The 27,478-nt window shown below is 39.8% G+C and overlaps 1 protein-coding gene and 1 pseudogene across 2 annotated transcripts in view; one reads left to right on the top strand and one right to left on the bottom strand.

Moving 5' to 3' along the window:
* VEGFC (vascular endothelial growth factor C) overlaps positions 1 to 24,306 on the top strand; it is a 60,312-nt gene extending 36,006 nt beyond the window's left edge. The window contains exons 3-7 of one of the 2 annotated variants that reach the window (XM_063135151.1): positions 3,743 to 3,933; positions 10,806 to 10,957; positions 13,934 to 14,043; positions 14,339 to 14,672; positions 23,789 to 24,304. In XM_063135151.1, the coding sequence (XP_062991221.1) occupies positions 3,743 to 3,933; positions 10,806 to 10,957; positions 13,934 to 14,043; positions 14,339 to 14,672; positions 23,789 to 23,903 (902 nt within the window). In that variant the 3' untranslated portion in view covers positions 23,904 to 24,304. Of the gene's footprint in view, positions 1 to 3,742; positions 3,934 to 10,805; positions 10,958 to 13,933; positions 14,044 to 14,338; positions 14,673 to 23,788 lie in introns of both variants that reach the window. The other variant, XM_063135152.1, reaches the window with a different exon arrangement.
* A 1,351-nt stretch (positions 24,307 to 25,657) lies between these two features.
* Positions 25,658 to 25,776, bottom strand: LOC134405205 (5S ribosomal RNA; annotated as a pseudogene).
* Positions 25,777 to 27,478: the final 1,702 nt, after the last annotated feature.

The raw sequence follows: 27,478 nt of genomic DNA on the forward strand, positions 1-27,478 counted from the left end.
AGGAGCTGATACAAAAAAGCAGTTGTCCATCATTGTTATCTAAAAGTCATGACCCATGTGATTTGACAATTCTGTCTACTGATGCAACCTCTGGGTAGATCTAATTAATTGTTAATCTTCTACCTAGTCTAGGAGCAGGATATAGCATCCCATTCCACTTTGGGAGCAGGGATAGCTTGCTTGTAGAAAATGACCAATAAGTAATGTTTGGCTAGAAATAGGCCTGCCTGGTTCTGTGATACTTTCATTCTGGTCCTGTTCTTTTTGTAGTCTCTGTGCAGGCACATATATGGGTTCTGTACTTCAGCAAAGCACCATTTTGGAAGTTCCTATACCACAAGACCAGCAGCTCGTACTCAATGCCCACCCCCACCCCCTCATCAGGAAAGGTTATCTCCTTCATACATACTTTGAGAGACAGCCCAGTTCGCACGATCACAGGGTGGTGAACAAACCACAGTGGCTTGTTAATCACCCTGTCATGCCAGTCACATGCTGGCTGATTTGCATAATTACTTTGCTGGGTGCAACTTGTATCATCCAAACCTAGCAAGAGTGGCTTCTTGGGATGATTAACAAACCACTCAGAACCCATGGCCTGTTGTAGGATTGTGTGTGGTTTGTTAACCACCCCAACAAGCCACCCTCACTGGGTTCAGATGATACAAGAAGTTGCACCCAGCAAAGGTGGCAGGAGCTTGGATTGGTAACCTGGCATCCACAGATGCTGCAACCCATTGCAGCCAATAAGACACAGTGGTCTGTGGTGATGGTGCAAACCAAGTCTTCCCACTCAGTTCTATTCTGACTAAAATTGCTCTTCAGTGAGTTCTCTAAGCCCCACCCTCATGTCCTCTTTTAGTCAAGGAGCTTCCTTTTTCTTTTAATTTCTAGCTGTTATTAGATACTGGGCCTGTTCAGACAACGCACTAAGCCATGGTTAGGCCACTAACCCTTTGGCAGTAAATGGTTAGTGAGCATGTTTAAACCATGGTTATGTAGCCACTATGGTTAGGAATGGTTCAAACAACACAGTAAGACATGGTTCACAAGACACACCAAGCCATAATGTTTAGAGAAAAATGCTTAACCATTGTGGCTTAGTGTTTCCTCTAAACAGGGTTAATCTTTTTCTTTACATGTTTGTTTCTTGTGATTGTCCTTGCATTTTCCAGTGTAGTTTGTTTCTTTTAAGAAGTGCTGAGATTGTGGGACAAGTTTCCACCTCTTATGGAATGATCTAGTATATATTGGATCTAATTACGGCAGGAGTGGGAAACATGTGACCCTCCAGACATTGTTGGACCCTAACTTTTATATTGCTTCTTAGGACTTCCTTTTATACATCTTTCCTCTACTTTCCATCATTGCAAAAATGCTACATGACATCTTACTCAATGGGACAAATTGCTTCCTCAATGCACTTTGGTGACCATGCAAACAATGGTTCACCAAACTTTGTACCTGGAGCGCAACAATTTTCTTCTTTAGCAAGCATGAGATCTCTTCGCTCAGAGTGAGTCAGATTCTCCACATGTTGAGTCTAATGGCTTCATGTAACCAGCATTCTTAAAAACCTCTGCAAGACTGATACTCTTCCATGAGGTGATTCTATACCATCAAGTGGACTCAGCTCCGATTATTTTTGCCAACTCTATTCATCATATTTTGGACTATATTCTTAAACTGTAAGTTCACATTCTAGCTGTTTTTCTATCTGGGTTCACTGTGCAACAATTCCTTCATTTTACCCTCCTATTGAATGACATTCCCTGTTTGTTTGTTCATCCATTCATTGAACGTTTCTGTAAAGGTCTTAACAATGTACAATTGTCACTATTCTTGCAGTTTTCCTTCGGTCCTTATTCAGCTAATGTGAAATTCCTTGAACTCAGGCTTACTTGTGATCTGTCTTCTGCCTGTCAAGACAATCTTTTTGGTGTCCATTACATTGACAAGGACATCCAGTGAACTGTGTGCTGTGTATTCCGATTCATCTTACTTGTGTGTTAACAAAAACAAAATGCTGGCTGTGTCCTGGTATGTCATTCCTCACTAAGGTTGTTTCACATTTTCATCTCAATTTAATTGTGTTACAAACAGACCCCAGCCTTGTTCCCCAGCCTTGACCCGTCCTCTGGCTCCAAAGAGGATTCGGAGGCAGAGGAGACTCCCTCCATTAATCCAACCCCCACTAGGCGAGGGCTTTCCAGACCTGAGGATGTGCCTCTACCCAATTCTTCAGATGCACAGAACGCTCCTCCATTACAGCCTTCACCACCACCACCCCACCCACCACCATAGGAGGCAACAGCTACAAATCAGGCAGTAGCCGTTTAAGAAACAAAATGCTTCTCTGAGGGGGTGAAGTTAACTGCATATTTTTGAGCTGCTGTACTTTATAAGTCTTCAGAAAGCCTTTGACTGTTGCTGAGTCAACAGCTCCCCTTGTTTGAATCTCAGCTACTTTGGAGCTGGCCAAGGTCCTGGAAAACCCTGACTGGTCTAATTTTCCCAGCTATTTAGCACTCCAACCAGACTGCACTGGACTTGCCTTAACTGGACTTGACCTGATTCTCCAAGTCTTTGCCTGAATGTGCCTTGCTGGTTTTTAGTAAGACAGAGACAACCTCTTAGGTGTGTTATTAGAGGTCTTCATGCTAGAAATGGGCATCGTTTCTACCTTTCTAGATTTTATTATCAGAATTTGGCAAAGTGACAACGTTGACCAATCTGTCTACTGTAGTGAAGTGTTATGTTTTGGAAGTGACCGTAAGAACTGACAGCCTCACCCCCACCTAATAACATCAGTAGTCTTCTCCAAATATGTTAGCCGCCAGTCTTCAAAGTGTGTGCCTGCACAGAGACTGTGAAGAAGAACAGTTTGTTTACCTCTAACTGATGTTCTTCAAGTGATCATCTGTGAAGTCACACAATCCATCCTCCTTCCCCACTGCAGGTGTCTCCTTTCTTTTGGTGGGACATTCTCACAACAGTCATGAAGGAACTGAGTAGGAAGTACACATCCTGCCCCCTGACGATTATGTAAAAGACAACTATCTCCCTTTGAGGGTAGGGGCACTAGCACCAGCACTCGGGGTTGAGATCTAGAAAGTTCCAGGGTGGTGCTCTGCACAGGCGCAGACCCCATTTTTGTGACTACATATATGACCACTCAAAGAACATCTTTTAAAGGTAAGCAACACTTGTTTTCTCCTCTGAAGTTGCGCCTTTTCTCACCTAAGCTGTCTTCACAGCTGCTGAAACCTTGTTAAGGTCTTTTCAATAATCACTTCTAAGTGCTACAGGCAAGCAAATATTTGGCTGGTTATTTCAACCATACCTAACCATGGTGACTATATGACCACAGTTTAAACACACTCACTAACCATTTGCTGCAAAAGGGTTAGCAACCTAACTATGGCTTAGCGTAGTCTGAACGTACCTGAAATGTGATTCCTCATCTCTGAAGCTCCAGTGCCTATGTACCTCTCTTCTCTGCCGTCCTCTCCTTAATTTTTTTTCCTGCTCAGACTCTTCCTTAATCCCTATGGACTATCTTCTGACAGTCTTTCCAAGGCATCTGGCTGCTGTTGACCAGGTGCTTTCTCAGACTTCTACCTCTCTTTATTCTTTAGCCCCTGCTAGCCTAATTTTAGGGCAGCCTGATTTTGAACTATTTAAGAAAAGAAAAAAAAACCAACTTCTTTATAACCTATGAGCTTTCCCTGTAACTTGGCAGGTATTGATAATGAGTGGAGAAAAACTCAATGCATGCCACGTGAGGTATGTGTAGATGTGGGGAAAGAATCTGGAGCCACAACAAACACCTTCTTTAAACCTCCATGTGTGTCCATCTACAGATGTGGAGGTTGCTGCAATAGTGAAGGCCTGCAGTGTATGAATATCAGCACAAGCTACATCAGCAAAACAGTAAGTTTCTAAGTGTCTGCATGTCATTTAAATATCCATTGTTGGACATATTGTAAAGGAATATATGCTGTGCCGTTGTTCAATTGTAAAATATCATATTTGTTCTAGAACTGTGATGTGCTTTGTGTTAGCAGCACAATATATAACCTAGAGCTTCATAAACGATAGAGTTGAAGAGGAAATAATGATATTAATCTATAGGTGAAGTCTGTTTAGTAAAATCAAAAGCACTGTCTCAATGGCATAACTGGCAAGTGTCAAGGCATTTCTGACATTTCAGAGAAATCGTTTAATATCTTTCCCCAAGAAGAGACAAAAATGAAGCCGCAAATAACCATGAACTAAATACTGAAATTTCGAGGATTTTACTTTGAGCAGGGGCAAAATAAAATGAAAGAGACCTGAAACCTATTCAACACACTCTCCCACACTAGAGGCATTCAAGAGGCAGCTGGACAACCATCTGTCAGGTATGCTTTAGGGTGGATTCCTGCATTGAGCAGGGGGTTGGACTCGATGGCCTTATAGGCCCCTTCCAACTCTACTATTCTATGATTCTATGAATTAACTGGCAATTCTAGCAAGCAAAGGATCCAGGTGCTTCAAGCAATTTCCCCTAGATCCTTCTTTTGAGTTGCACATACGCATCTGGATGGCCTCTGTGGGATACAGGATGCTGGACTAGATTAGTCTTTGTCAGATTCACCAGGGTTCTTTTAGGGTTTTTATGATCTTAGATAACATGAAGTCTGGTCCAGCTTCCAATGAGCTCCTCACATACAATCTGCACTGCCTTTGAGCAATGATGGGCAAACATGTTTAGTTTAGAACACCACAGCAGTTACAGACAAAAGATCACAGCTATTTTAGCTATATTTAATTACTTATAAATATTCTTTGCATTAAATATTCCATAAACACTGTAGATGAAAGAGTGTAGTTAGGGAACATCTTGTCCTACGTTGGCTATTGTTGGGATATTTCATTAGGCTTCATCAGTGAATATTTTGGTCACATAAGTACATGCTGAATATTTATTTTAATACGTTCAACATTCACAAGAATAACATCAATGAATTATCAATAAAAATGGCCATACTTCCCCACACAAACACACACAGATATTGTTACAGATCACCCCATCAAAATAATATTTTATAAAGACAGAGAATCAGAAATCTCAATGAATTTTAGTCTCTCTTTACTACCCATCAGTTCTATTAAGAGTTTGGGCCATACCCTTTACATTTCTGAGCTTATTTTTGCAACCATAGTTATTTGGAGAGAGGGTTAAACCCAGCCTAAGATTTGTTAGATTAAAATATAAATTCACAGACAATACAAAAATGCATGGGGACGCAATAACCCCTGAACTCAACATGTGGCAATTTGCCTACTGAGATTTGTGTGTACTCATGTTATTCAGATTTACTATAAAGGCAAAAAATGTTTTTTCTCCATGGTTTCTATCAGGGACTCTATAGGGAAAATGCCTCTCAGAATAGCTTTTAAAAAACTTTGAGAGGTATTTTCTCACAGAAGCAAGCAGACAGTTTTAAGTGGCTCGTAGCATTTGACATATACATTTATGTTCACACACACATTTTGGAGATCTATAGATTAGTGGAATGTTTGAGTCATTTCTGAAGTATGGGACTATTTTTTCCCAAGCATTTTTGTTGGTTTAATAACATTGATGATTTAGTAAGTGTTATCATCATTGGCATATATAATAAATAGAGCCTAACTCTCTTTTGCAGTATTTGGGTTTCCTCCCATGTTTCACAGTGCACTTTGGTTTCATTGTCAGAGAACAGCATTTATAATGATATAGTCAGAAGTTAACTGACTGTATTATTATTTCCATTTAGAGACTGGCTGTCAGTTCATGCATAACTTAAGAGAATCTTATTTAAGGGAACAATCCAGATAAGTTAAACACTTTTTGGTACCATTGGTTTCAGTGGGATCATTGACCACAAGTTCTCCATTTATTTATATATTTTTGGCATTTATATGCTGCTGAATATTATTTATTTATTATTTATTACATCTCTATACCGCCCCATAGCTGTAGCTCTCTATGAGGTTTACATAAGATTAAAACAATTAAAACCAATATACAAAATTTAAAACCACAAAAGCATGCAACGTACACAGAAATATACATCTAAAAACGACTATAACCATCTAGAAAAACAGATCCAGGATCAATGAAGCTCATCACATTTTGTTTAATGCCTGGAAAAAGAGAAAAGTTTTAACCTGGCACTGAAAAGATAGCAATGTTGGCTCCAGGCAGGCCTCAATAGGGAGATCATTCCATAATTGGGGGGGGGCACCACAAAGAAGGCCCTCTCTCTTGTTGCTGTCTTCTGGGCCTCCCTCAGAGTAGGCACCCGGAGAAGGACCTTAGATGTTCAGTGTAGTGTATGGGTAGGTTCATGTTGGGAAAGGCATTCCATCAGGTATTGTAGTCCCGAGAAATGTAAGGCTTTATAGGCTAGAACCAGCATGATGTATCGGGCTCAGAAACATACAGGCAGCCAATGCAAGCGGGCCAGAGTTGGTCCTGTGTATTCGAAACTTCTGGTCCCTGTTATCAGTCTGGCCACTGCATGTTGCACAAGCTGCAGCTTCTGAACTGTTTTCAGAGGCAGCCCAAAGTAGAGTGCATTGCAGTAATCTAACCTGGAGGTTACTTAGGGCATAGACAACTGAAGCCAGGTTATCCCTGTCCAGATAGTGGCATAGCTGGGCCACCAACCGAAGTTGGTAGAAGGCATTTCATGTCACTAAGACAACCTGAACCTCAAGTGACAGAGATGGTTCTGGGAGAACCCCCAAGCTACAAACGTGCTCCTTCAAGGGAAGTGTAACCCCATCCAGAGCAGGTTGAACATCCTCCATCCGGTCAGAAGAAGCACCCACTAATAGCATCTCAGTCTTGTCTGGACTGAGTTTCAGTTTATTAGCTCTCATCCAGTCCATTGTCACAGCCAGGCACCGGTTCAGCACATTCACAGCCTCACCTGATGAAGATGAGAAGGAGAAATATAATAGCATCTCTCAGCAATCCACAACATTAAAAACACAATATTAAACGCAGCATTAAAAATACTTCCAACTATAGTAAAAAACAACAACAAGGAGCATCAAAATTTTAATTTACAGCCGAAGGAAAGCCTGGGTGAACAGGTGTGTTTTCAGCTGTACACACACGAGATCCTCTTTCATGCTTTCAGATGAATATATAGAGTTCAGGAGTGCAACTAGTGGGTTAATATTACACTTTTATCCCACCTTTTTTTTCTTTGCAAAAAAAACCAAGGCAGATTACATCGTCCTCCTCACCATTTTCTTCTCACAACAACCCTGTGAGGTAGATTAGGCTGAGAGTAAGTGACTGGCCCAAACTCATTCAGTGAGCTACATATCCAAATGAGGACTAGAACCTGGATCTCCTGAGTTCCAGTCTAACCATTACACCAGGTATGCCCCCTTCCCCCACCTTACACTCAGTGAATGCATGGACAGGTATGTGTGAACAGGGCTAATGTCTAAATTAAAACATAGAATTAGTTTAGGAACACGTTTTGGGTTGCCTGTTGGATTCATACAGCAGAAGTCTGTCTAAGTTTATTATGACATTAAATTATTAATCTGAATATTCTATGTGTATTCATTTACTCCATGAATAGATTACGTGACAGGATTGTGTTAGTAAGAAAGTGTCTGAATGGCATTATGCCTATTCATGGAAGAAAAATAAATACAGGTGGGACCTACAACACAAAGTTGCAGTGTGGAGTGCTCCCATTCAGTATTATAGCCAATCAGCATGCCTTCTTCATTCGCCGTACCCCTGGTTTCTGCCCTGACCCCTCCAGCAGCATTTTGTGCTCACTCAACATTGGGCTGTTTGATGCCCTGAGGGGTTTTTCTAAAAAAAATAAAATTAAAAAAATTTGTACTTCTGCAAACATCAAGTTTCCTTTGAGCATGTTAGTACTTTCCTCTTGTGTGTGGATGATGTTATTTTGTCTACATAAGGATTGGCACTTGGAGAATGAGTTTGCTATTACTATATGTGATTAAAAATATGAAATCTTGCAATAGTAGTTTTATGTATCATAAACTAGAATGCATTCTGGCATGATGTAAGGTAAATGACAGTAATCTCAGCAAGTCAAAGAACTGTATTATTGTGTATTGTATCAGGATGTGTTATTAGTTTCATATTCTACTTTGTTCAGACTTACATTTTACAAGTAGCAAACAAAAGGAAATGATAAAAAGTGCAATGGTTCTTCAGTCCATGGTATATAACTTGGCACAATTACTATTTATTTATTTAGTTTGGATCTGGCTTTACCTTTGAGAAGCTTGGAGTGGTTTAGACAGGGCTACCGTAGTGTAAGTACTGACTGATTTGAGACACACTGAGCTTCTAACACTTTAATAGCAGTAACCTCAGACAACCTAAATAGTCAAACAAATGTGCTATAGGCTGCCCTTATAAATCTAGCTCTTTCACCAAATTGGCATACTTGTTTCATTACACAGTTACATTTAATTGTACTGTGTGTTCCTGCTTTGTTGCAAGTCTATATTTTGGTTTGTTATGAACTATATTCAAAACAATAAAATCATTATTTACTTAGAAAGGAAAGCATACAACACTGCCCCCTGATTTTATAGACAGGAACTATTCTTGCTAAATTCAGCCAAAGGCAGTACTATCTGTACGAGTGATTCTCAAACTATTTGGCTCCTGGGATTAGTAACTTCAAATCAATACTCTTCACAGCCTAGTAATATTAACTTTCTGTGGATATACACCAAATTGTAAAGAAAAATAGAAAGACTGATACACACATGCACCAGTTTGGTTACTTTTGTTGGAATTTCCAGGGTGATTCATACTGATGTACGTTCATCACTTGAAATGTGCAGAATCCAGTGATGGCTTGGATGTGTGAATGAGGCATCACAGATACAATATCACAGATAGAATGTTCAATGCATTTCATTGTAGTGAGTTCACACATTCAACTGCTAGTTATCGCAGGTAGGGTAATTTAGAGGAATCAAGTAATATGCACGCATGTGGGAATCAGTCCTAAGTATTCCAACATCAAATTAATGGAATTAGACATAATCACATAATCATCATTATGAACAAAGTCAGACAGCTTTTATGGTTCCATCATACTTGAAGGTAGGAATGAGGTAAAAAAATAGTTCGATTCGCATTTTGAACCAATATGTGAACCAAAACGTAGCTCCTTAAAAATTTGTGCTTCTCTGAATTTTGTAATGAAATTCGCCAATTAAAAAAAAATAAGGGAAATTTGCACACAAATAACATACAGATGTAAAAATAATATTAAAATGCATTATAGGAAAATTGTTTGCAAACATTTGTATGTTAGGGGAAAGGAAAGGAAAGGAACCTCTCGTGCAAGCACTGAGTCATTCCTGACTCTTGGAGGGACGCCAGCTTTCGCTGACGTTTTCTTGGCAGGCCTTATAGCGGGGTGGTTTGCCGTTGCCTTCCCCGGCCGTTATTACCTTTCCCCCAGCTAACTGGGTACTCATTTTACCGACCTTGGGAGGATAGAAGTTTGAGTTGACCCGAGCCGGCTGCCTGAAACCAGCTTCCGCTGGGATAGAACTCAGGCCGTGGGGAGAGTTTCAGCTGCAGAAACTGCTGCTTTACCATTGCGCCACACGATGGGAACTTGTATAAAATGCTTGTGTTAGGAGAAATATGCCCAAAAACAAACTTAAGATTAAAAAAAATAAAGTTAGGGATGAACTCACAATTGGAAAAATTACAAACTGGGAGAAACTAAGATTGGAAGAGTCATCCATCCCCATTCTAGGGTCAACACACAGAAACAAGAGTGTGAATACGCCAATGACGGCTTGGGGTGATGTAGATTGGTATGTCTCAGCTCCCAGTGGCTCCCATTAATTTTATAGAACTAAGTAAATTGCATGCAATAAGAGACACAGCTGAGAAAGGGGCACAACCAGCCCCTCCTCCAACACTGTTAATATACAGAGTAGACAACAGCTTTGACTAGGGCCATAGCTAGACCTATGGTTTATCCCTGGATCATCCAGGGTTCAAACGTGTTCATCTATGTGACACACAGGGGATCCAGTGCTCAGGCAGGGGCGAACCCTGGATGATCCCAAGATAAACCTTAGGTCTAGCTGTGGCCATGGACTTCAATGATATCCTTGAGTGTCTTCTTTTACTTAGACCGATTATATATGGACATCACTTGGAGGCAATGTTGATTTAGGGCTTAAATGTGTGCACTGTCTATGGCACTATTTATACAAGGCCCTACCAATCCAAAGGCTTGATAGTCTCTGCTCACCTGTACTCCTTTCTGTAACTAGTCAGGGACTTGAGCAGACAAACTACAGTAATTCATTAGGCTGGGATCCAGTTCAAACCCTAGCATGCAACCTTTACTTTCTCTAACAGAAATGAATAGTTGCCATTAATTCTTACCGTGAGAGGGACTGTTCACCAAACATATATTGCGTAGTTAAAGTCAGTTTCACTACATTAGTATGTACTTGTTTATTTTTACAACCAAACCCCACTCACAAAGTACCACGTTACTTTGACTATGGAACTTACCCCTCCCATCCACACTCCAATTAGCTGCTTAGGCAGCTTGCAGTGAGGAGGTATGAACGTCTTTCAGGATTTCTCTGTGAAAAATTCAATCTGTGAAAAATTGTTTTGAAGAATAATTTGCATGATAAAGCATCTCTCTCACTTTTGCTTTTAGTATAGTCTTGATGTATAACTAAGGTTTTTTTAAACCCTCTTCTCTTCTATGTAGTTGTTTGAAATAACCGTGCCGCTGTCTCATGGTCCCAAACCTGTAACAGTCAGCTTCGCCAATCATACCTCCTGCCGATGTATGTCCAAGCTGGATGTCTACAGACAGGTTCATTCCATCATTAGACGCTCATTGCCAGTGACACAGCCACAGTAAGTATTAGAATCACACTTTTCTTCTTGTATTATTACAAAACCTCTAAAATCAGTTTAAACCTAGTGTGTGTGTGTGTGTGTGTGTTGACAATAAAACTAAGTAGATTATTGGTTATTAGAATACAATGTAAAATCAAGTATATCATGAAGTTATCAAATTTTAGGAAGAAATGGGGGTTTGTTTTTTCACCTCAAGTTTATTATGGAATTGTTTAATGCAAATATTTGTGCAAAGCAGGATACTGAACCTAATGTTAAAATTAATAAAACATTGTTTTGTCATTAGCTTGTACCATTGCAGGACTGCATCCTTCCAGATTTGTATGAGAAACATTCTGTAAATCTGGTTTTAAAATTAAAATCATATAAACAATTAGTTGGTTAGGCTTTATTTGAATAATGACTATGCCTTAGTCCAAATTATGAATAATCTTCAGTTCAACAACCTTATTTGCCAGAAAACTGAAAACTGAATAAGGATCTTAGAATTTAGCTGCTTCCTTAAATGGGTGGATGCAAGGTTCTAGAGAAATGTTGTACATTAATCCAGCCCTTAGTATTTAGAGGCAAGATTTCTGTGGAATTTCCAAATTTCCAATTGGATTCTGTCCCTCAAATTGTGCCATTTGGTAGTTTGCCATTTCCAAATATTCCCCATGTCCTATGGCCACAGCAGGGATTTGCAGGGGGCTCAAGGCATGGTATTTTGTTGACAAACGTCTGCAGCCCTTCTCAGAAATCCTTGGTGGAACTTTAGAATGTAGCCTAAATTCCAGATGTTATTAAAACATATGTTTTTTTCTCTGCCTCATTAGAGAGTAGTGCTGTACAGTCTCTTCCATGGTCTCTTAGGGCTCATCTACACCAAGCAGGATATTCCACGATGAGAGCAGTATGAAAGCAGTATACAAAAGGCAGGAGCCACACTACTGCTTTATAGCAGTATTGAAGTGCACTGACAACTGTTGGGGCCCATTGACATATACCGCTTTCATACCACTTTCATAGTGTTATATCCTACTTGGTGTAGATGTCTCATGGGCCCCAACAGTTGTCAGTGCACTTCAGTACCACTATAAAGTAGTGTAGATCCTGCAGTGCACTTCAATACCGCTATAAAGCAGTAGTGTGGCTCCTGCCTTTTATATACTGCTTTCATAGTAGAATATCCTGCTTGGTGTAGATGAGCCCCTTGTTGAGTATACAATGTTTGGATATCCGTTTATTCACTGTAGGAAACTTGAAATAGCATACTAGCATTAAACATTTGGGTTTCAATCATAACTTATTTATTTTTCATTTTACAAAATTAACTGTGCAATCTTATACATGTCTACTGAAAAGTAAGTCCCATTGACTTCATTGTGGCTTACTCCTAGGTGAGTGTACGTTGGATGGCAGCATTAATGTAGGATTTTTCAATCCTGTCGTACACCTTTTACGATTTAATCTAGTTTCTAAACTGCGAAAAATATTTTGTGTAGTTTTAAAGTCTGTATGAAGAAGTATGAATTCTGTTGCATAGTGCTAGCCTGGCTTCTACTGCAATTAATTTCTTCCTTTTTTGTCCCTCAGTTTATCTACTTAAAATAAGTCCCATTGATGGGAGTTATTCCCAAATAGGTGTGTATAGGATTGCAATCTTAGCAGTTTCTAAGAGCTTAGTTGTTTTTGATAAATGGAATTTAGATCTGCATCTTAAAAAGTGGAACATACATCCTTGTGGTTTTTAATACTTGGTTCTTAATAGATTTTTCTGTCCTCATTATTGCTAATCTTCTTAACAGCAGTAATAACACTTTAATGTATTGTCATTGTTACATGAGTGAAATATTTCTCTTCAGCTTCCTTGGTTTTCTTGCTTAACCCCCCCCCCCACAAAAAAATATTAAATACTTTACATATTGGTCTCAATACAGCACTAGGATTGTGCAGCAATGTCATGTTGTGGTCTGTACATGTTTCGTTGGGCTAAAAAGATCCATTCATTTAGTCATGCTGATAATCTGTTCAAGGGTTGGATATGGATCAGAGAACTGTAGTCAGCCTTTCCTTCTCTTCCTAACCATATCATCACTGCTATTGCTGACCATCTAGAGCTATGCAAAAATTTAAGCTTTTCAGCACAAGGATATCTGCATGAAGCATCCATTTGTGCTCATTTCCCATGCAGCTAGAAAATATATACAAGGAAGTGTGCTTCTGTGAGTTTACTGTTCTAGCAAATATATTTAACATCCTTTAAATAACCCATTACCACTTGGAAACTTGTTTAATCTATCATGCCAATGTCAACTGTTTCCAATCTTGTTTTTTTCTGATAATTTTAGCCTTTACTAAGTGGTTGTCAGAAATCTGTTTTTCAGTTGGAAACTTTGTAGTAAAGCAAAGCATGGCATTTTCATTATGTAGCGCACCAAAGCATCACCTGCGTAATGTTATATATTCTGTCTTAGATTAAATTAGATCCCATTATCTAGTGAACATTATAGAAGTTTTGTCCAGAATCAGTGGTGGTCACAGCTTTTGGAGGGCTCTTGAGCAAGATACCCTCAAAGGGCTCCTTCGGTCACTTTCTCATCACCATTGTCACCATCTGCTATTGCTCCTCATCCTCTTACTCATCAGCGCTATCACTTGGTGGCTTGGAAGAGAGACAGTAAGCATTTAGGCATCTGTTTCTCCTCCTCCTCACTATCATCACTGTCTGGGCAGAGAGAGAGGCAAGTGAACAAACAAGTTGCAATGGTGAAAATGTGGAACAAATCCAGGGGCGCCTGTCAGTTGGCCCCTGCCCAGATGTGGGTCCTTCACAGGTACCCACCCATACCTACACTTGACAATAGCCCTGCAGAATATATAAAATAGGAATAAAAACAAAGCTTTCTAAGGTTATATTTGTTTGCTGTGATCTGTGTACAGAGGCACTTGTCCTGCATTTTCATTGTAATATAACAATGTGTTTTTCCGTAGGTGTCATGTGGTAAATAAAACTTGCCCAAAAAATCATATTTGGAATAATCACATTTGCAGATGTCTGGCACACCATGACTTCAGTTTCTCTTCCTATCTTGAAGATACTGGTAAGCAAATATGCTCTAGAGGATTACATGCACTTGTTTTTATTCAATCAAAAGAAAAACATATTAAATCTAAATAAACTTCCCAAGATTAAGAGTTCTTTAATCCTTTGCAACTGGCTTAGAGAATATGGCACAATTTACTCATGTTTGTTCACACCACTTTGTAGGATCACAAATTCAGTGATTTAGACATGGGTGTAGGACAGAATTCATTAGCTGAAAAATGTGAGATTAGCAAGTGTGTGCAATGCCTGGAGCAGAATATATTATTTTCCAATGCTTGCTGTGCTCATAGACACTGCCGAAGGATACCATGATATCTGTGGACCTAATAAGGAGCTTGATGAAGAAACCTGCCAGTGTGTCTGCAGAGGAGGAGTGAGGCCTTCCAGCTGTGGACCCCACAAAGAACTAGACAGAACCTCATGCCAGTGTACATGTAAAAATAAATTGCTGCCTAGCTCATGTGGACCCAACAAGGATTTCGATGAAGAAAAGTGCCAATGTGTATGTAAAAGAATATGCCCTAAACATCAGCCATTAAATCCTGCAAAGTGTATTTGTGAATGTGTAGAATCTCCAAACAAATGTTTCTTAAAAGGAAAAAGATTTCATCACCAGACATGCAGGTAAGCAAAGAAATGAAACTTTTTCATAGTCCTGCAACTTCTATTTGATATTCTTTTGTGGTGCTGAAAGGTGCAGTTTTTCACATTTCTTAAGTTTGCTAATCATACTGACATTTGATTTCTGACAGGTAAGTCTGATGCTTATTGAGGTGAAACAGTATGCAAACTTTTTTAATAGTCCGGATATAAATATCTCACTTGTCATACATAATGGCCTGACCAGAAAATGGTGCTTGATTTATTCACTGGTCATGTGTGCTTTGATTGCCTGAGTATTCTATGTTTAAGAATATTAGACCAGTTCCTAAATGTCAATGAGGATACAGACTTATGCCAAAATAGATCTTTACTGCTTCTTTGCCCAGAAAATAATTTGATTTTCAATCAACTCATACTAGATGGCATTGTTATGGATAATATCCCTAAAAATGTGATGAAAATCACTTTGGAAGGTGACCTTATTTAAATGTAAGTTTTTAGTATATATTTTATATGCATCAACTAATCACTTAAACCAAATGCCCAGAAATCCACAGTGATAATCATGATATGAATGATAGAAAATCAGTCTTTATATTAACAGCCTAGTTGCTTTCTGAGCCTCTCTTTTTTATTTTTTATGAAATCATTCTGGCTGCAGAGCTTCCATGCTTACCTAGAATATGAAGATATGTAGGCATGGATTGTGTTAGCATTTTAAATCAGCTGTGCTTCTGTGTTTAGTTTTTGAAACAGCTCATTCAAGGTTGCATACTCAACACCTTTGGGGTGTTGTCACTCATATTTTTGCATAGCATTTAAGTTGGTTTGCATAAGGCAGTATTAGGTACATAGGGTTGTAACAAATCAGAGAGAACCGAAATCAGCCGTTTTAACAGACTGAAGAAAATTTTGTTTTCTTCAATACATACAATGATATGTGCTGCAATAAATTCAAGGATTGTTAATAAGTATGCTGGAAGTCCTCCTTTTTGCAAGGATTTGATGTGACATAGGCCACAAATTTATTTAGTGAGTTAGTTAGTTGTGGGATTTATATACCACTGAATATGATAAAATCCCTCAGCAGTTCACAATAAATACTAAAATGCATTTAGATACAGCATGAAAAACAAAAACAAAAATAAAACAATTCAAGGAGAAGCTGAATGGAGCAGCATGATTAGTTTACTTACAACCCAGGGAAAACCTAGGTGAAAAGGTGTATTTTTAGGAGGTGTTTAAAAGATGTCACTTTTTTTGCCTCCCAAACTACTCAAGGGTGGGTGCCACTGCAGAGAATGCCCTGCCGACAAGGTTCTTCACGGTGATATTCCATTAGTTTTGGGATGACCAGTAAGGCCATGGAAGTGGCAAAAATCAAGTAGATATCATCTCAGGAAACTGGAAGGAAACGAAGTCCCAAGGCAGTTTCAACAGAATTGCAACACCAATCCTCTTCAACCAAAGATTATCTATATTGGAGTCACGATATAGATACATCCACTAATCATATCTCTGATTCACACAACCTAGCACTATGGGTACTCTATTGTGAGTGCATAGGCAGGTTGCTGCTGCGTGTCTTTTACAACCGCGACTCCTAAGGTTTGTCTCAAGCAGTCAACCCAATTCCACATAAAAGGAAACAAAACATAAATAGGATGCATCCATTTGTGGTGCCTCTTCCTGCCCTCTGTGTGGTTTTAAAATCATAACTAGATACAACAGCATGCCTTTGAGGGGCCAAACATGCTCAAAGACCCAGAAACAGACCCAACAAAGTGGTGGGGGGAAGTGCCTGGCCCAGCCCTGGCCCTTCCATACAGGCTCCTGATGGAGCACTTGGTGAGTGAGAAGCACAGGCCGAGGCAGTCCCAGCAGGATTGGATGGAGTTGGGTGCATCCACTGATAGCCGCTTACCTCCCCTCCTTGGTGATGCTACTCCTCGACTCTCTAATTGAGGAGCAGCATCAGCAACAAGAGGATGTCTCAGAGGACGCAGGAACCTGTGGGCTGCCAAAGGCATGCTGGCATGTAGAGTTGCTGATTTTAAATAAAGCATGGGTTAGCAAACTTGATCACTACCTCTCAATCCTAACTCGGCTCCCACTTCCCTGATCTCTCACTAACTGTCTTTGTTCTCCTCCTACCTGACTTTCTCCAACTGCCACTAATCCCGCCCACCGTTCCATTCTAGCCTCAGCTATCAGTCATTCCTCCATTCACTCTACTGTTTCAATGGTATAGTCACTTTTACGTAAAAAAATCGTAAACTTTATTTTGTAATTCCTGCATCTGTCTTGGAATGTTGTGGTTTAGTTATAACAGAAAAAATGCAACATAAAATATCTCATCAAGTTAAAAGTCCTGGGAAAATAAAATATTTAAAAAATCACTTGGCACTGGAAATCCATTAATGCAGTCACTAGGCAAGCCTGGCCAGGAAAAAGAAATCCACAAGCAGGGTGCCACAACTAAGAAGGCCTACTCTCCAGTTGTCTCTCACCACACCTCAGATGTTGTTCAAAGATTAACATTTTATTCAGGGAGCTAGGTTTGCACCTACAAGTTCCAGCATGCTTTGCGGGGAGGAAAGATTTACCAGGCTTTGGTGACCATCATCTGGAAGTGGCTTACCATCCTGGGCCTGAAGGGAGAGTGCTTGGGGCCAGCTGCCTCGGTCACTAGGCACCATCGGGAGTGGGAGGGTGCAGCTCCAGCCCTGCCACCAACAGCAACGACTGAGCTAACTATCAGCCAGTCAGCTGGCTGGCTCCCTCATGGCTTACCTATGGGCACCGTCCGTGCAGCATGGACCAGCTCAGCCAGACTTGCCAGCCTCAGCACTTCAGAACAGCCTCCAGCTAGAGCACTTGGGTGAGAAGTGCAGGCTGAGGCAGGTGCAGGCCTTCAACCCGGCTGCCCTCAGAGTCTTCCTGGCACCTGCCAAGAGATCCAAGCAGAAGATGGTCAAGCGGGCCATGGAGAGCTGCAGCTTTAAGGCAGCCCTGGCCTGTATCGGGAGAGAGAGAGAGAGAGAAGAAAAGAATTTTATTTGTTTTAAAGTTACCTCACAGGCCTAGCACCAGCCTACCTTGCGGGGTTGTCATGAGGGTGAGAGAGGAAAAAACAAACAAATTTAATTCATTTAAAAGTTAACTCACAGGCCTAGCACTGGCCTACTACTTTAAGATGATTACCTCACAGACATATATCTTAGGGGGGGCTGAGCAACCCCCGGTTTATCAGCTTGTGTGTGTGTGTGTGTGTGTGTGTGTGTGTGTGTGTATACACACACATTATTTTGAAATAGTAACAAAACAGGGAGGAAACATCACCACCAACAGCAACAAAAACAAGGATTTCTCTCTTTTTAAAAAATTAATGTTGTGAATAATTATTGTGAATGGAGACAAAGGTCTTGACTGTGACATCACGCCTGATTGCAGGAGCAAGCTACCACCCTAATGCCAAACAATGAGCTGGGGAGGATGGGAATGGGTTTATTCCTATTACATTGAAAGTTGTGAGATATTTTACTGGTTTCTAAGGTTCTTCAGAGCTCAGCACAACGTCCGATAGATCCTCCAGTGTTTTCCAAGCTCCTGAGAAGGATAGGGTCCTTCACCAGAATAAAGCATGCACTCATCAGTGGTGACCTGGCTAGCTTAATTGCCTGCTCACAGCTCAAAAGCATTGTATTGGAGGCAATGTGAGGTGATAAGAAATGTCTATAAGAAGGGGTTTCTTCCATTCAAGTATGTCATCACGTATGCCTGAGTGAATCGGTCCAATTAAAAAGTATAGTGCACACTGAAAATTGCTGTAATTATTAATAACTATAATAAGCTTATCTGAAGCTGGAAGAAAATCTGTCTGACCTGTTCCAACAATGCAGTTTTTTACCCCACAACACCCGCCCCGCCCCCCACCGTTACATGGTTCCTGTGGATAAATTTAATAGAAAGAAAATAGAAGATGAAGACCCATAGCTAAAAAATTAATCCATCATGGACTGTTTCTGTTCTTAGCCTAGGCTTTAATATATACTCTAGGATTATGGCTATGCCAGATAGTTATGTTTTTTATCAGGCATGATGTAACTTGAGATTCAGAATTGTATATATTATACAAATAAGTCAATCTAGTGGGACAGGTTATACAGAAAGCCTTGCGCAAGATGTGGCAGGCCAACCCATGATGATTATAGCTTCTGTGTCTTCCCCATTCTTTCCTGATTTCCTCATAGCTGTGTTGATTTGTCAAAATAATTGGCTCTAATGTAATCCTGTTACAAATATGGAATGCCAATTTTGTTTTTGCAGAATACAATATCCAAGCTATTTTCTGGTCCTGTTTAAACATCCATTTGTCTGTACTACCATCATTAACTGCCCTTGAAAATCCTAATATACTAGCAATCTAACTCACTTGTCATAGTGCTATGTTTAATGATTGGCTACCACTAGTTGCTTCACCATATATGTTCATAAAATCAGTTACTTCTGTTAAGATCTTGCTGCTTCTTACTCCTGTATAGTTTACACAGAGAAAAGAACCACAACAAGGAAGGAACAGGTATACAAACACTTTAAATAGTCCTGCACAGCTTGTTCATATGAACATCACATGGATATTATTCGAATTGTAACCTTCCCTTCCCCCCCACTGCTTCTTCTGCCTTTTTTCTTTCCTCAAAAAAACCCATTAACAGTGAAAAGACAGGATAGCTGCACTAGCAGCCCTCTGTATGGAAGCAGGCCCTCTAAGTGTTTAAAATTCTATGTCATAGAATGGTGGGACTGTAGATGATTACAAATATTCCAAGGGAATGCATTAGTCATCTATGACTATTCTTAATTACTACAGATTACAAAAATTATGTTACGGGCAATTTCACATTGTTACAATATTCCTACACTAATGTTTTGTTCATATGATAATTAACATACTAACCTATGTTGTGATAGTCATGTTTGACAATTCTATGCACGTAGAACTTGTTGCATGCAAACATGGTGTGGTCAGAGGTCACAGCTTCCTAGAATATGTTACAGTCCCTTATATGTAATTGGATCATAATATGCGATGATCTATCTACACACAGAGCGTATTCTTTAATCATTTGATTTGTACCCTGCCTTTCTACAAAGAAAGATGGCACAGTGCCATTTGTAACATGAAATGCACTGTAACAACACTGTATTTTAGTTTACCCTCACCTATTTCAGTAAACAGAGATTAATAACAAGAATATAATTGCCCCAGGAAAAGGATACTGAAAATAACTCCATTATTATATTAATGGATTAGATGTCTCTCATGCATACTTATTAGGAGGGAAAATGCAGGGGGAGGGGGACAGATCAGAAAGGGGTTCCTACACAGTATCGTGTTTTCTTAAAGTCATCACCGTAAACAACATCAACATCAACAACAAAACCTGGCACAGGCTAAAAGCTGCACATGCTGCCTCCGAATGTCTGCAATAGAGATTAGTGCACAAGCAAAACCAATCAGATAAACAGGGTTGAAGTTAGTTTGAAGAGAAGCAAGTTGCTTTAGGGCTCATCTACACCAAGCAGATATTCTACTATGAAAGTGGTATGAAAGCAGTATATAAACGCAGGAGCCACACTACTGCTTTATAGTTGTATTGAAGTGCACTGACAACTGTTGGGGCCCATGACACATACCATATACTGTTTTCATACCACTTTCATAGTGTTATAGCCTGCTTGGTGCAGATGTGTCAGTGAGCCCCAACAGTTGTCAGTGCACTTCAGTACCACTATAAGGCAGTAGTGTAGATCCTGCAGTGCACTTCAATATCACTATAAAGCAGTAGTGTGGCTCCTGCCTTTTATATATCACTTTCATACCACTTTCATAGTGGAATGTCCTGCTTGGTGTAGATGAGCCCTGAGACTCTAAGGTCATAGGGACTTGGATGCAGAGCTCAGTGCCTCCCTATCCCCACAAAAGACCTTTTAAACTGAGAGAATAAATGCGCCCTGCAGTAAAAAGAGAAAAAGTAGTCCACACAGGCATAGGATTTGGCCTTAGAAAACGTGTGCTCTTAAAAGAACATTTACATTCTCCTAGCCCATTTCCCCCTCCTATATGAGGCCTGCTGCAGCCAAAGCAGTATGCTTTTAGCTCAAGAGGCAGGCTACAGTGGCTGCCCCACAGCCAGGTCCATAGAACCAGTTGCCCAATGGGGCAAGGAAGTGCAGGTTGGGTTAGAAAGGGATGGTACAAAGAGAAACTGTCTTCTTTGCCCTGGAATACTTCTCCCATTTCCTTCCACAAATGTGTTTTTGCAGGCCCAGACATTTAATATTTTATTTGTAAACTGGAATATGTAAGTGAGCTATTAATCAGGAGGAATGTCAATAGAGCATCACTATACTATGTTTAATAAAAACAGAGAGAGAAATTTAAAAACAAATTTAAAATATAGCTGTGTTGAAACTTGAAACATACACTTTTCGCTCTTGATTCACTGCCAATGTTTGAAAAAGCCAAATACTAGTACTTTGTCTACATTATACACCAGAGGCTATTTGGCATTGTCAGTGTGAGGTTATGTTGGGTCAACCTGTTTTAAAAAACAACTTTAAGAAATTATCATGCTATGACATAGTTGTTTATAGCTTTTGTGCAGCAACCCTTGTCGAAACAAATTATCTACTGATGCAAAATATTTATCTTGTAAGTAATCAAAATATTTGATTACTTTCATGACTGAAGTGCTATAAATGATTGCTGTCTTTTCATCGCCTTTTCAAGTTGTCATGTGTCTAAGCTCTAAACCTGTATATTTCTCCCACTGATGTAATAAGAACTGTGTATGAGCAAAAGTGTGTGTTCTCTACACAGGCTCAGGGCCATGTTTTAAAATCAAACTATTTCCCAAGTCTTACCAGGATGCTAAGTGGAGGACTGAGGGGGATGAGGAAGCAAACAAGCTACGCCCTGTGGCTTGTTTGCCTGATCGTCTGGCAAGAGTGTTAACCCCGCACTGTGGATTGGTTGCAAAACAACCCACAGTGCCTGGCTAGTCACCCATCATGGGCTAGCATATCATAGCTATATAATTCTGGTCTTGATTGTAGGGTAGTTTTTCCCCAAAATTGCCAGTGGTCTGAGGGGGGGGGGGAAGTGTGGGGGTTGGGGGGCTTCAACTGTCCCAATCTGGATCAGGCCCCTAGACCTGCAATTTGCATTGCCAAAAAAGGTTCTATTCATTTTAGTGGGACCAGATTTGGAAATACAATTGACAGATGCAGATGGCTTGATCTAGATTGAGATGAGAGTAGGGGGCAAAGGGTTAAGGTCCCTTAACCTTTTTGCTGAGGTTCCTGTCCGGGGAGGGGCTGTGCTAGCAATTTGTGGCCGTGGGGAAAGTGTACTTAAGACTAACACTTCGCAGCAAAGGCAACATGCAGTTTGGCCCTCAGACATAAAACTCACAAACCCCAGTGATATGGGGCCAGTTACTACTTCCTAAGGATGTTGTATATATAAAAATGGGGAGTGGGGGCAGGGAACATGTATACCACATTGAGTTTCTTGAGGAAAGGCAGAATATAATATTGTCATCATCATTATCATGAATGTTTGTAATTTGTTAGAGTCAAATATTGGTTCAAGTTAAATTATTATTATTATTATTTATTAATTATTATTGTTATTTATTACATTTATATACCGCCCCATAGCCGAAGCTCTCTGGGCAGTTTACAAAAGTTATTCATGCTTAGAATAGATCCACAATTTATTTAAGCAGTCTTGTAGTGCCTGCCAGTTGTTGTTGTTGTTGTTGTTGTTGTTATTTTGTCATGTAAGTAGAGCCCTGCTGTGGCAGGGTGGGGGAGACCAGCTGAATCACACTATGGCCTTGTCTGGACAACACATTAAACCATGCTGCTTAACCACAAAATGGTTAAGGGAATGCACTAAGGTCAATGCATTTCCTTAATCATTTTGTGGTTGCATTCCCTTAACCATTTTGTGGTTAAGCAGCATGGTTTAGCGTGTTGCCTGAACCAGGCCTAAAGGTTTATCTAACCCAGCATCAGGGTTCCCCCAATAGCCAACCAAATGGGTCAAGAAGCTCTCGCTTTGGCATTCTCTTCCCACCAGTGTTGCCCCCATTGATTAAAATTCAGTGAGTTCATGAACATGTCACACTGTACTATCTTGTATCTGACTTTTCAAACACCAACAACAAGAAATGCAGGTCAAGGCAGTTACGTTTTCTGCAAAGGATGACTGAAAACATCCTGTTATCAGCTTTTCCAAGTACACAATGTAGACTGTAGAATAGACGGAATGATTTCCCATGGAAGTTTTACCATTTTTCCAATACCTGCTTTTGCTTCACCTTAGCGTCTACCCTTCTGCTTTCATTCATTATTTCAAATAGGTGGTTTTAACTATTATAATAATAGGGGTTTGTGTGCTAAGGTAAGCTGTTGCACAACCCCAAGCACCAAAGTCCCACCTCACAATCCCTACCAAAAACAAACACTACCATGGAACAATATTTTAAAATAGGTCGGTGAAAGAGAAAGGGCTGTGGCAGGAGAAGGACTTTAAGACCTGTAACTACATACGCAGTGTCCAGTTCTGTTAGCACATGGGTAGGCAGATTTAAGGAGTACAGGATCTACTTTGGATTTTGATAGAACTCCAAGATCCACCAATTGGGCCCAAATGAAAAATAAAAATTAGTGGCTAGTCATACAATTAGAATATTAGAATTTAGGGACAATGTACCTTTCAGCATATTCTCAGCTCAGGAATTTGTTTTTAGTATCAGAAATGAGCTCATTATTCATTTCAACAGCCTAACTTTGGGTGGAAGAGCCTATTTGTTTTGTTGATATTGTCAAACAATTAGGAGTATGAAATCCTTGCCAATCTATTGAAAATCACTCCGAGATCTTCCAGTAGTTTCCAATCTACCTTCTGCCTGCCCATTAGCACTAGCTGAATTGACAAAATTTACAAAGCATCCTGTTATCAGCTCTTCTGAGTACACAGTGTAGACTCTAGAACAGACGGAATGTTTTCCCATGGATGTTTTGCCACTTTTCCAATACCTGTTTTTCCCATCTTCTTTTAGTTGCTACAGACCACCATGTACAGTTCGAACGAAACGCTGTGAGCCTGGATATTCTTACAGTGAAGAAGTGTGTCGTTGTGTGCCCACATATTGGAAAAGACCTCTTATCAATTAGAGAAGAAGCTATCATCTGACAATTTGGTGTACATTTTTCCTGTTTGTTTGTTTTTAAAGACTGCTAACATTTTGGATTTACTGTGCAGAAGAGACATTATAGGATTATCTGAGACAGACTCATTTGTGCTGAGACACATGGAAAGCAAATGTAGAAAACTGGGATTTTCTTCGCTATGAAGAACTCACTAAGGACTTGATTTTTGCCAATGACCAAACTGCCTAGGTGTTCTTCCTTGTGATTTTTTTAAAAAGATAATGACTATATAATTTATTTCCATTAAAAATATTGTACTGCATTCCTGTTTATAGCAGTAACAATTGTTAAATTTATCTGTGACCAATATTTTTATAACACGCAAAGTATGTTTTAAATAAAATGAAACTGTATTATATACTGTTGAGGTGTTCGGTGCTGTTCGGTGTTCTATCTTGTGACTTAATCTGTATAGCTGAATTTCAATAATGATGACTTTAAAGTGTTCTTCCGAAATCCTGAGCTAAGTTCCCTTAGTAAACTTAAAGTAAACAATTGGAAAAATGGAAGAATACTTGAGAAAGCAACACATGTCATCACTGAACATGTAAAAAATTATACTATGCCCAATAAAACATCACAGTTTGGCCTTAGAGGCAATTTGCCATTGCCTCTAAGGGTCCATTCTGCTTCTAAGAAGAAATGTATTGGTCCCATGCCAACCAGCAGGGGAGGAACACAAGGCCAGAGATAAAATTTTGTATATTCAGTAGACCCCCTGGGTATGCAGGAGAATATTACTTTTTAAAAAAGAGAAAAAGAAAGGTACAATTGCACCTCCAAAACAGGGCTGCACATGTGCAATCCCCTCCTGTAGGAACAGAACTTTAAAAGCCCTAACAAGAGGAGAACAGTTTGGTGTCCTTCCTCCTCATATACAAACATACTTCAAAAAGGAAAAAAAGAAGTCTCCTAGGCATGAAAGGAAGAAGCCCTTATTTCACCGTTCTTGCAGTCAACTTTTCCCCTTCTCTATTCTACTGCAGGCCAAGTTCTGCAATTCACTGCACAGCCATCATTGAACCAATACAGTACGGGAAGTAGAGTGACCCTTTCTCGTCATGCCTTACAGCTCAGCCAACCCTGAAACCTCCCTTTCTCAGTCTCATGAAGATGTGAGTCTGATGATATAGCAAGGGGTGCAGTGTTTAAAATCCACTTCTGTGCATGGTACCACTTAGGTTGGGGGGCATCCTCACAACCCTCTTAGCTATAAATAAGAATACTACTTTTTTTAAAAAAAATAATCCATGGGAGCATCTGAGACCTTACTGTTTTGTCACCAAATTATATTATAAAATATGTAAACTATTGACAGCAAAAATGCTTCTACAGCTGTCGCCAGAAGGAAGAGCACAGGTAGTGAGTCCTCAAACTCCAACTATAGATGGTCGGCATAGTTTCTGTGATCCTCTCTTCATAAATCTGAATCCTGATTCATTTATAGATTGTGGTTAAAAAAAAGTTATTAGAAGTATTGTATTTGGGGATGCAAATTTTATTCTCTACCCCATCTGCACCCATGCTTTTTATTGCTGCAGATGATGCACTCATGCAGACCATCACATTCTTTAAAAATAAATAAAACACTGCTGTTTTCAAAACGCAAAATTGCTTGCATGTGGATTACTTTGAGACAAAATTATGTAAACAAATGGAGCCAAACCATGCATGCAGCAATTCCAACATTAATTATAAATTCTCCATATAAAATCAAAAGCCTACAGCACCCGGTATTCCAAGGTGGTCTCCCATCCAAGTACTAACCAGGCCTGACCCTGCTTAGCTTCCGGGATCAGACGAGATCGGGCGTGTTCAAGGTAGTATGGCCAGTGTGGTCTAGAGGTTAGAGTGTTGGACTGGGAGTCGGGAGATCTGGGTTCTAGTCCCCACTCAGCCACGGAAACCTACTGGGTGACTTTGGGCCAGTCACAGACTGTCAGCCCAACCTACCTCACAGGGTTGTTGTGAGGATGAAATGGAGGGGAGAAGGATTATGTACACCGCCTTGGGTTCCTTAAGGAGGAAAAAAGGCGGGATATGAATGCAGTAATAAATAAAATAAACATAAAAACAAAAGAAAGATGAAGCCAATCATTGAACGGAATCAGCCTACAGAGGAATAATGAAATGCTGCTGGTTCACAATAATCTAGGTTATCGTGAAATAATGTATCTGCCAAATATTAACTATCTTTGTTTTCTTTTGTTGACTATTGTTTAGGAATTCAGAACAAAATCACCTGAAAAAGTTTTCTCTCTTTCATAACTGAAATTACATATGCATGGGATAAGACATTGCAATTTCTCTGGAAGCAGCAAAGGCCTTGACATATAATAGTCATACGATCTTAACAAAGGTAAGTCTATAAACTCAATCATCTCATATATCCATCATATCCCTAGGGAAGTATATCTATACAATCTGTGAGAAGCTGCCTCTGTGTATAGCTTGCCCTGTGTGGAGAAACAGCGGAGTTACTAGTTGAAGCACTTTCTTAGGGGTTCCTGGGCACTAGAGTAATTCCACCAACCTAGGCTGGCCGTTGGCTTGCCTCAAGTATGAAGTTTAAAGTGCTCTTAAACAAACAATCTGCTTAGAAAAAACCTTTCTCTTGAGTTTTTGATTAGTAAAATGAAATTTGATTTGGTTTGTGTGTGTGTGTCTTTAAATAAATAGAGCAACCTTCCCCAACCTGATGCCCTCCAGATGTTTTGGACCTCAACCCCTATCAGACCCAGCTGGCATGGCCAGTGGTCTGGAATGTTGAAAGTTGCCCAAAACATCTGGAAAGCACCGGGTGGGAAAAGCTGGTCTAGAGAGAAGCCATACTGGCATGCTAATAGGGACTGGGGCATAAGTGAAAGACGTTCTAAGCAAGGTGCCAGCCTGTGTGGAACTCTGCACAGCTAAGTGCTTTGCACTTGACCTATATAAATTGGCTGTCATGTTTAACGTTATGTGAGAAAGTTGTCTGGGTGTGATTTATGCACCAAATCACCAGTTGCTGGTTCAATTCAGCATTTTAAAATGTGCATGTCTTTATTGTTGCTCAAATTATTAGATAATAGAATTGTGAAATTTAAATACTGTATTTCTATTTTATTTTAATTAAATTATCTATGTATTTATTAATTACATTTATTTCCTGCAAAGAGCTCTAAGTGGTGTGCATGGTGTTCTCATCCCCCACTTCCTTCATGCCTTCATTTTATTCTCAAAACAACCCTGTGATATAGCAATTGGCCAGAGGTCACCCAGTGAGCTTCCTGACTGAGCAATTGTACCTTGATTATAGTCCAACATTCTGACTATTACATCACACTAGATAAACATTTCCCAATTTGGATACCTTTGAGACCAGAAATGGTGTGTACAAACTACTTTAAAAGTAGTTTAACTACAGCTAAAATTACAAGGTAACTACATTACTATAACTACATTATTATAGTCAATATTGTTGGAAGGGGTGTGGGCAGATTGGTTTATACTTTTCTTAGGTGGGAATGTTCTATAGTGCAGGAGTTTTGGAACATGGT

Source organism: Elgaria multicarinata, chromosome 10, assembly GCF_023053635.1.
Source record: "Elgaria multicarinata webbii isolate HBS135686 ecotype San Diego chromosome 10, rElgMul1.1.pri, whole genome shotgun sequence".
Classification (NCBI taxonomy): Eukaryota; Metazoa; Chordata; class Lepidosauria; order Squamata; family Anguidae; genus Elgaria; species Elgaria multicarinata.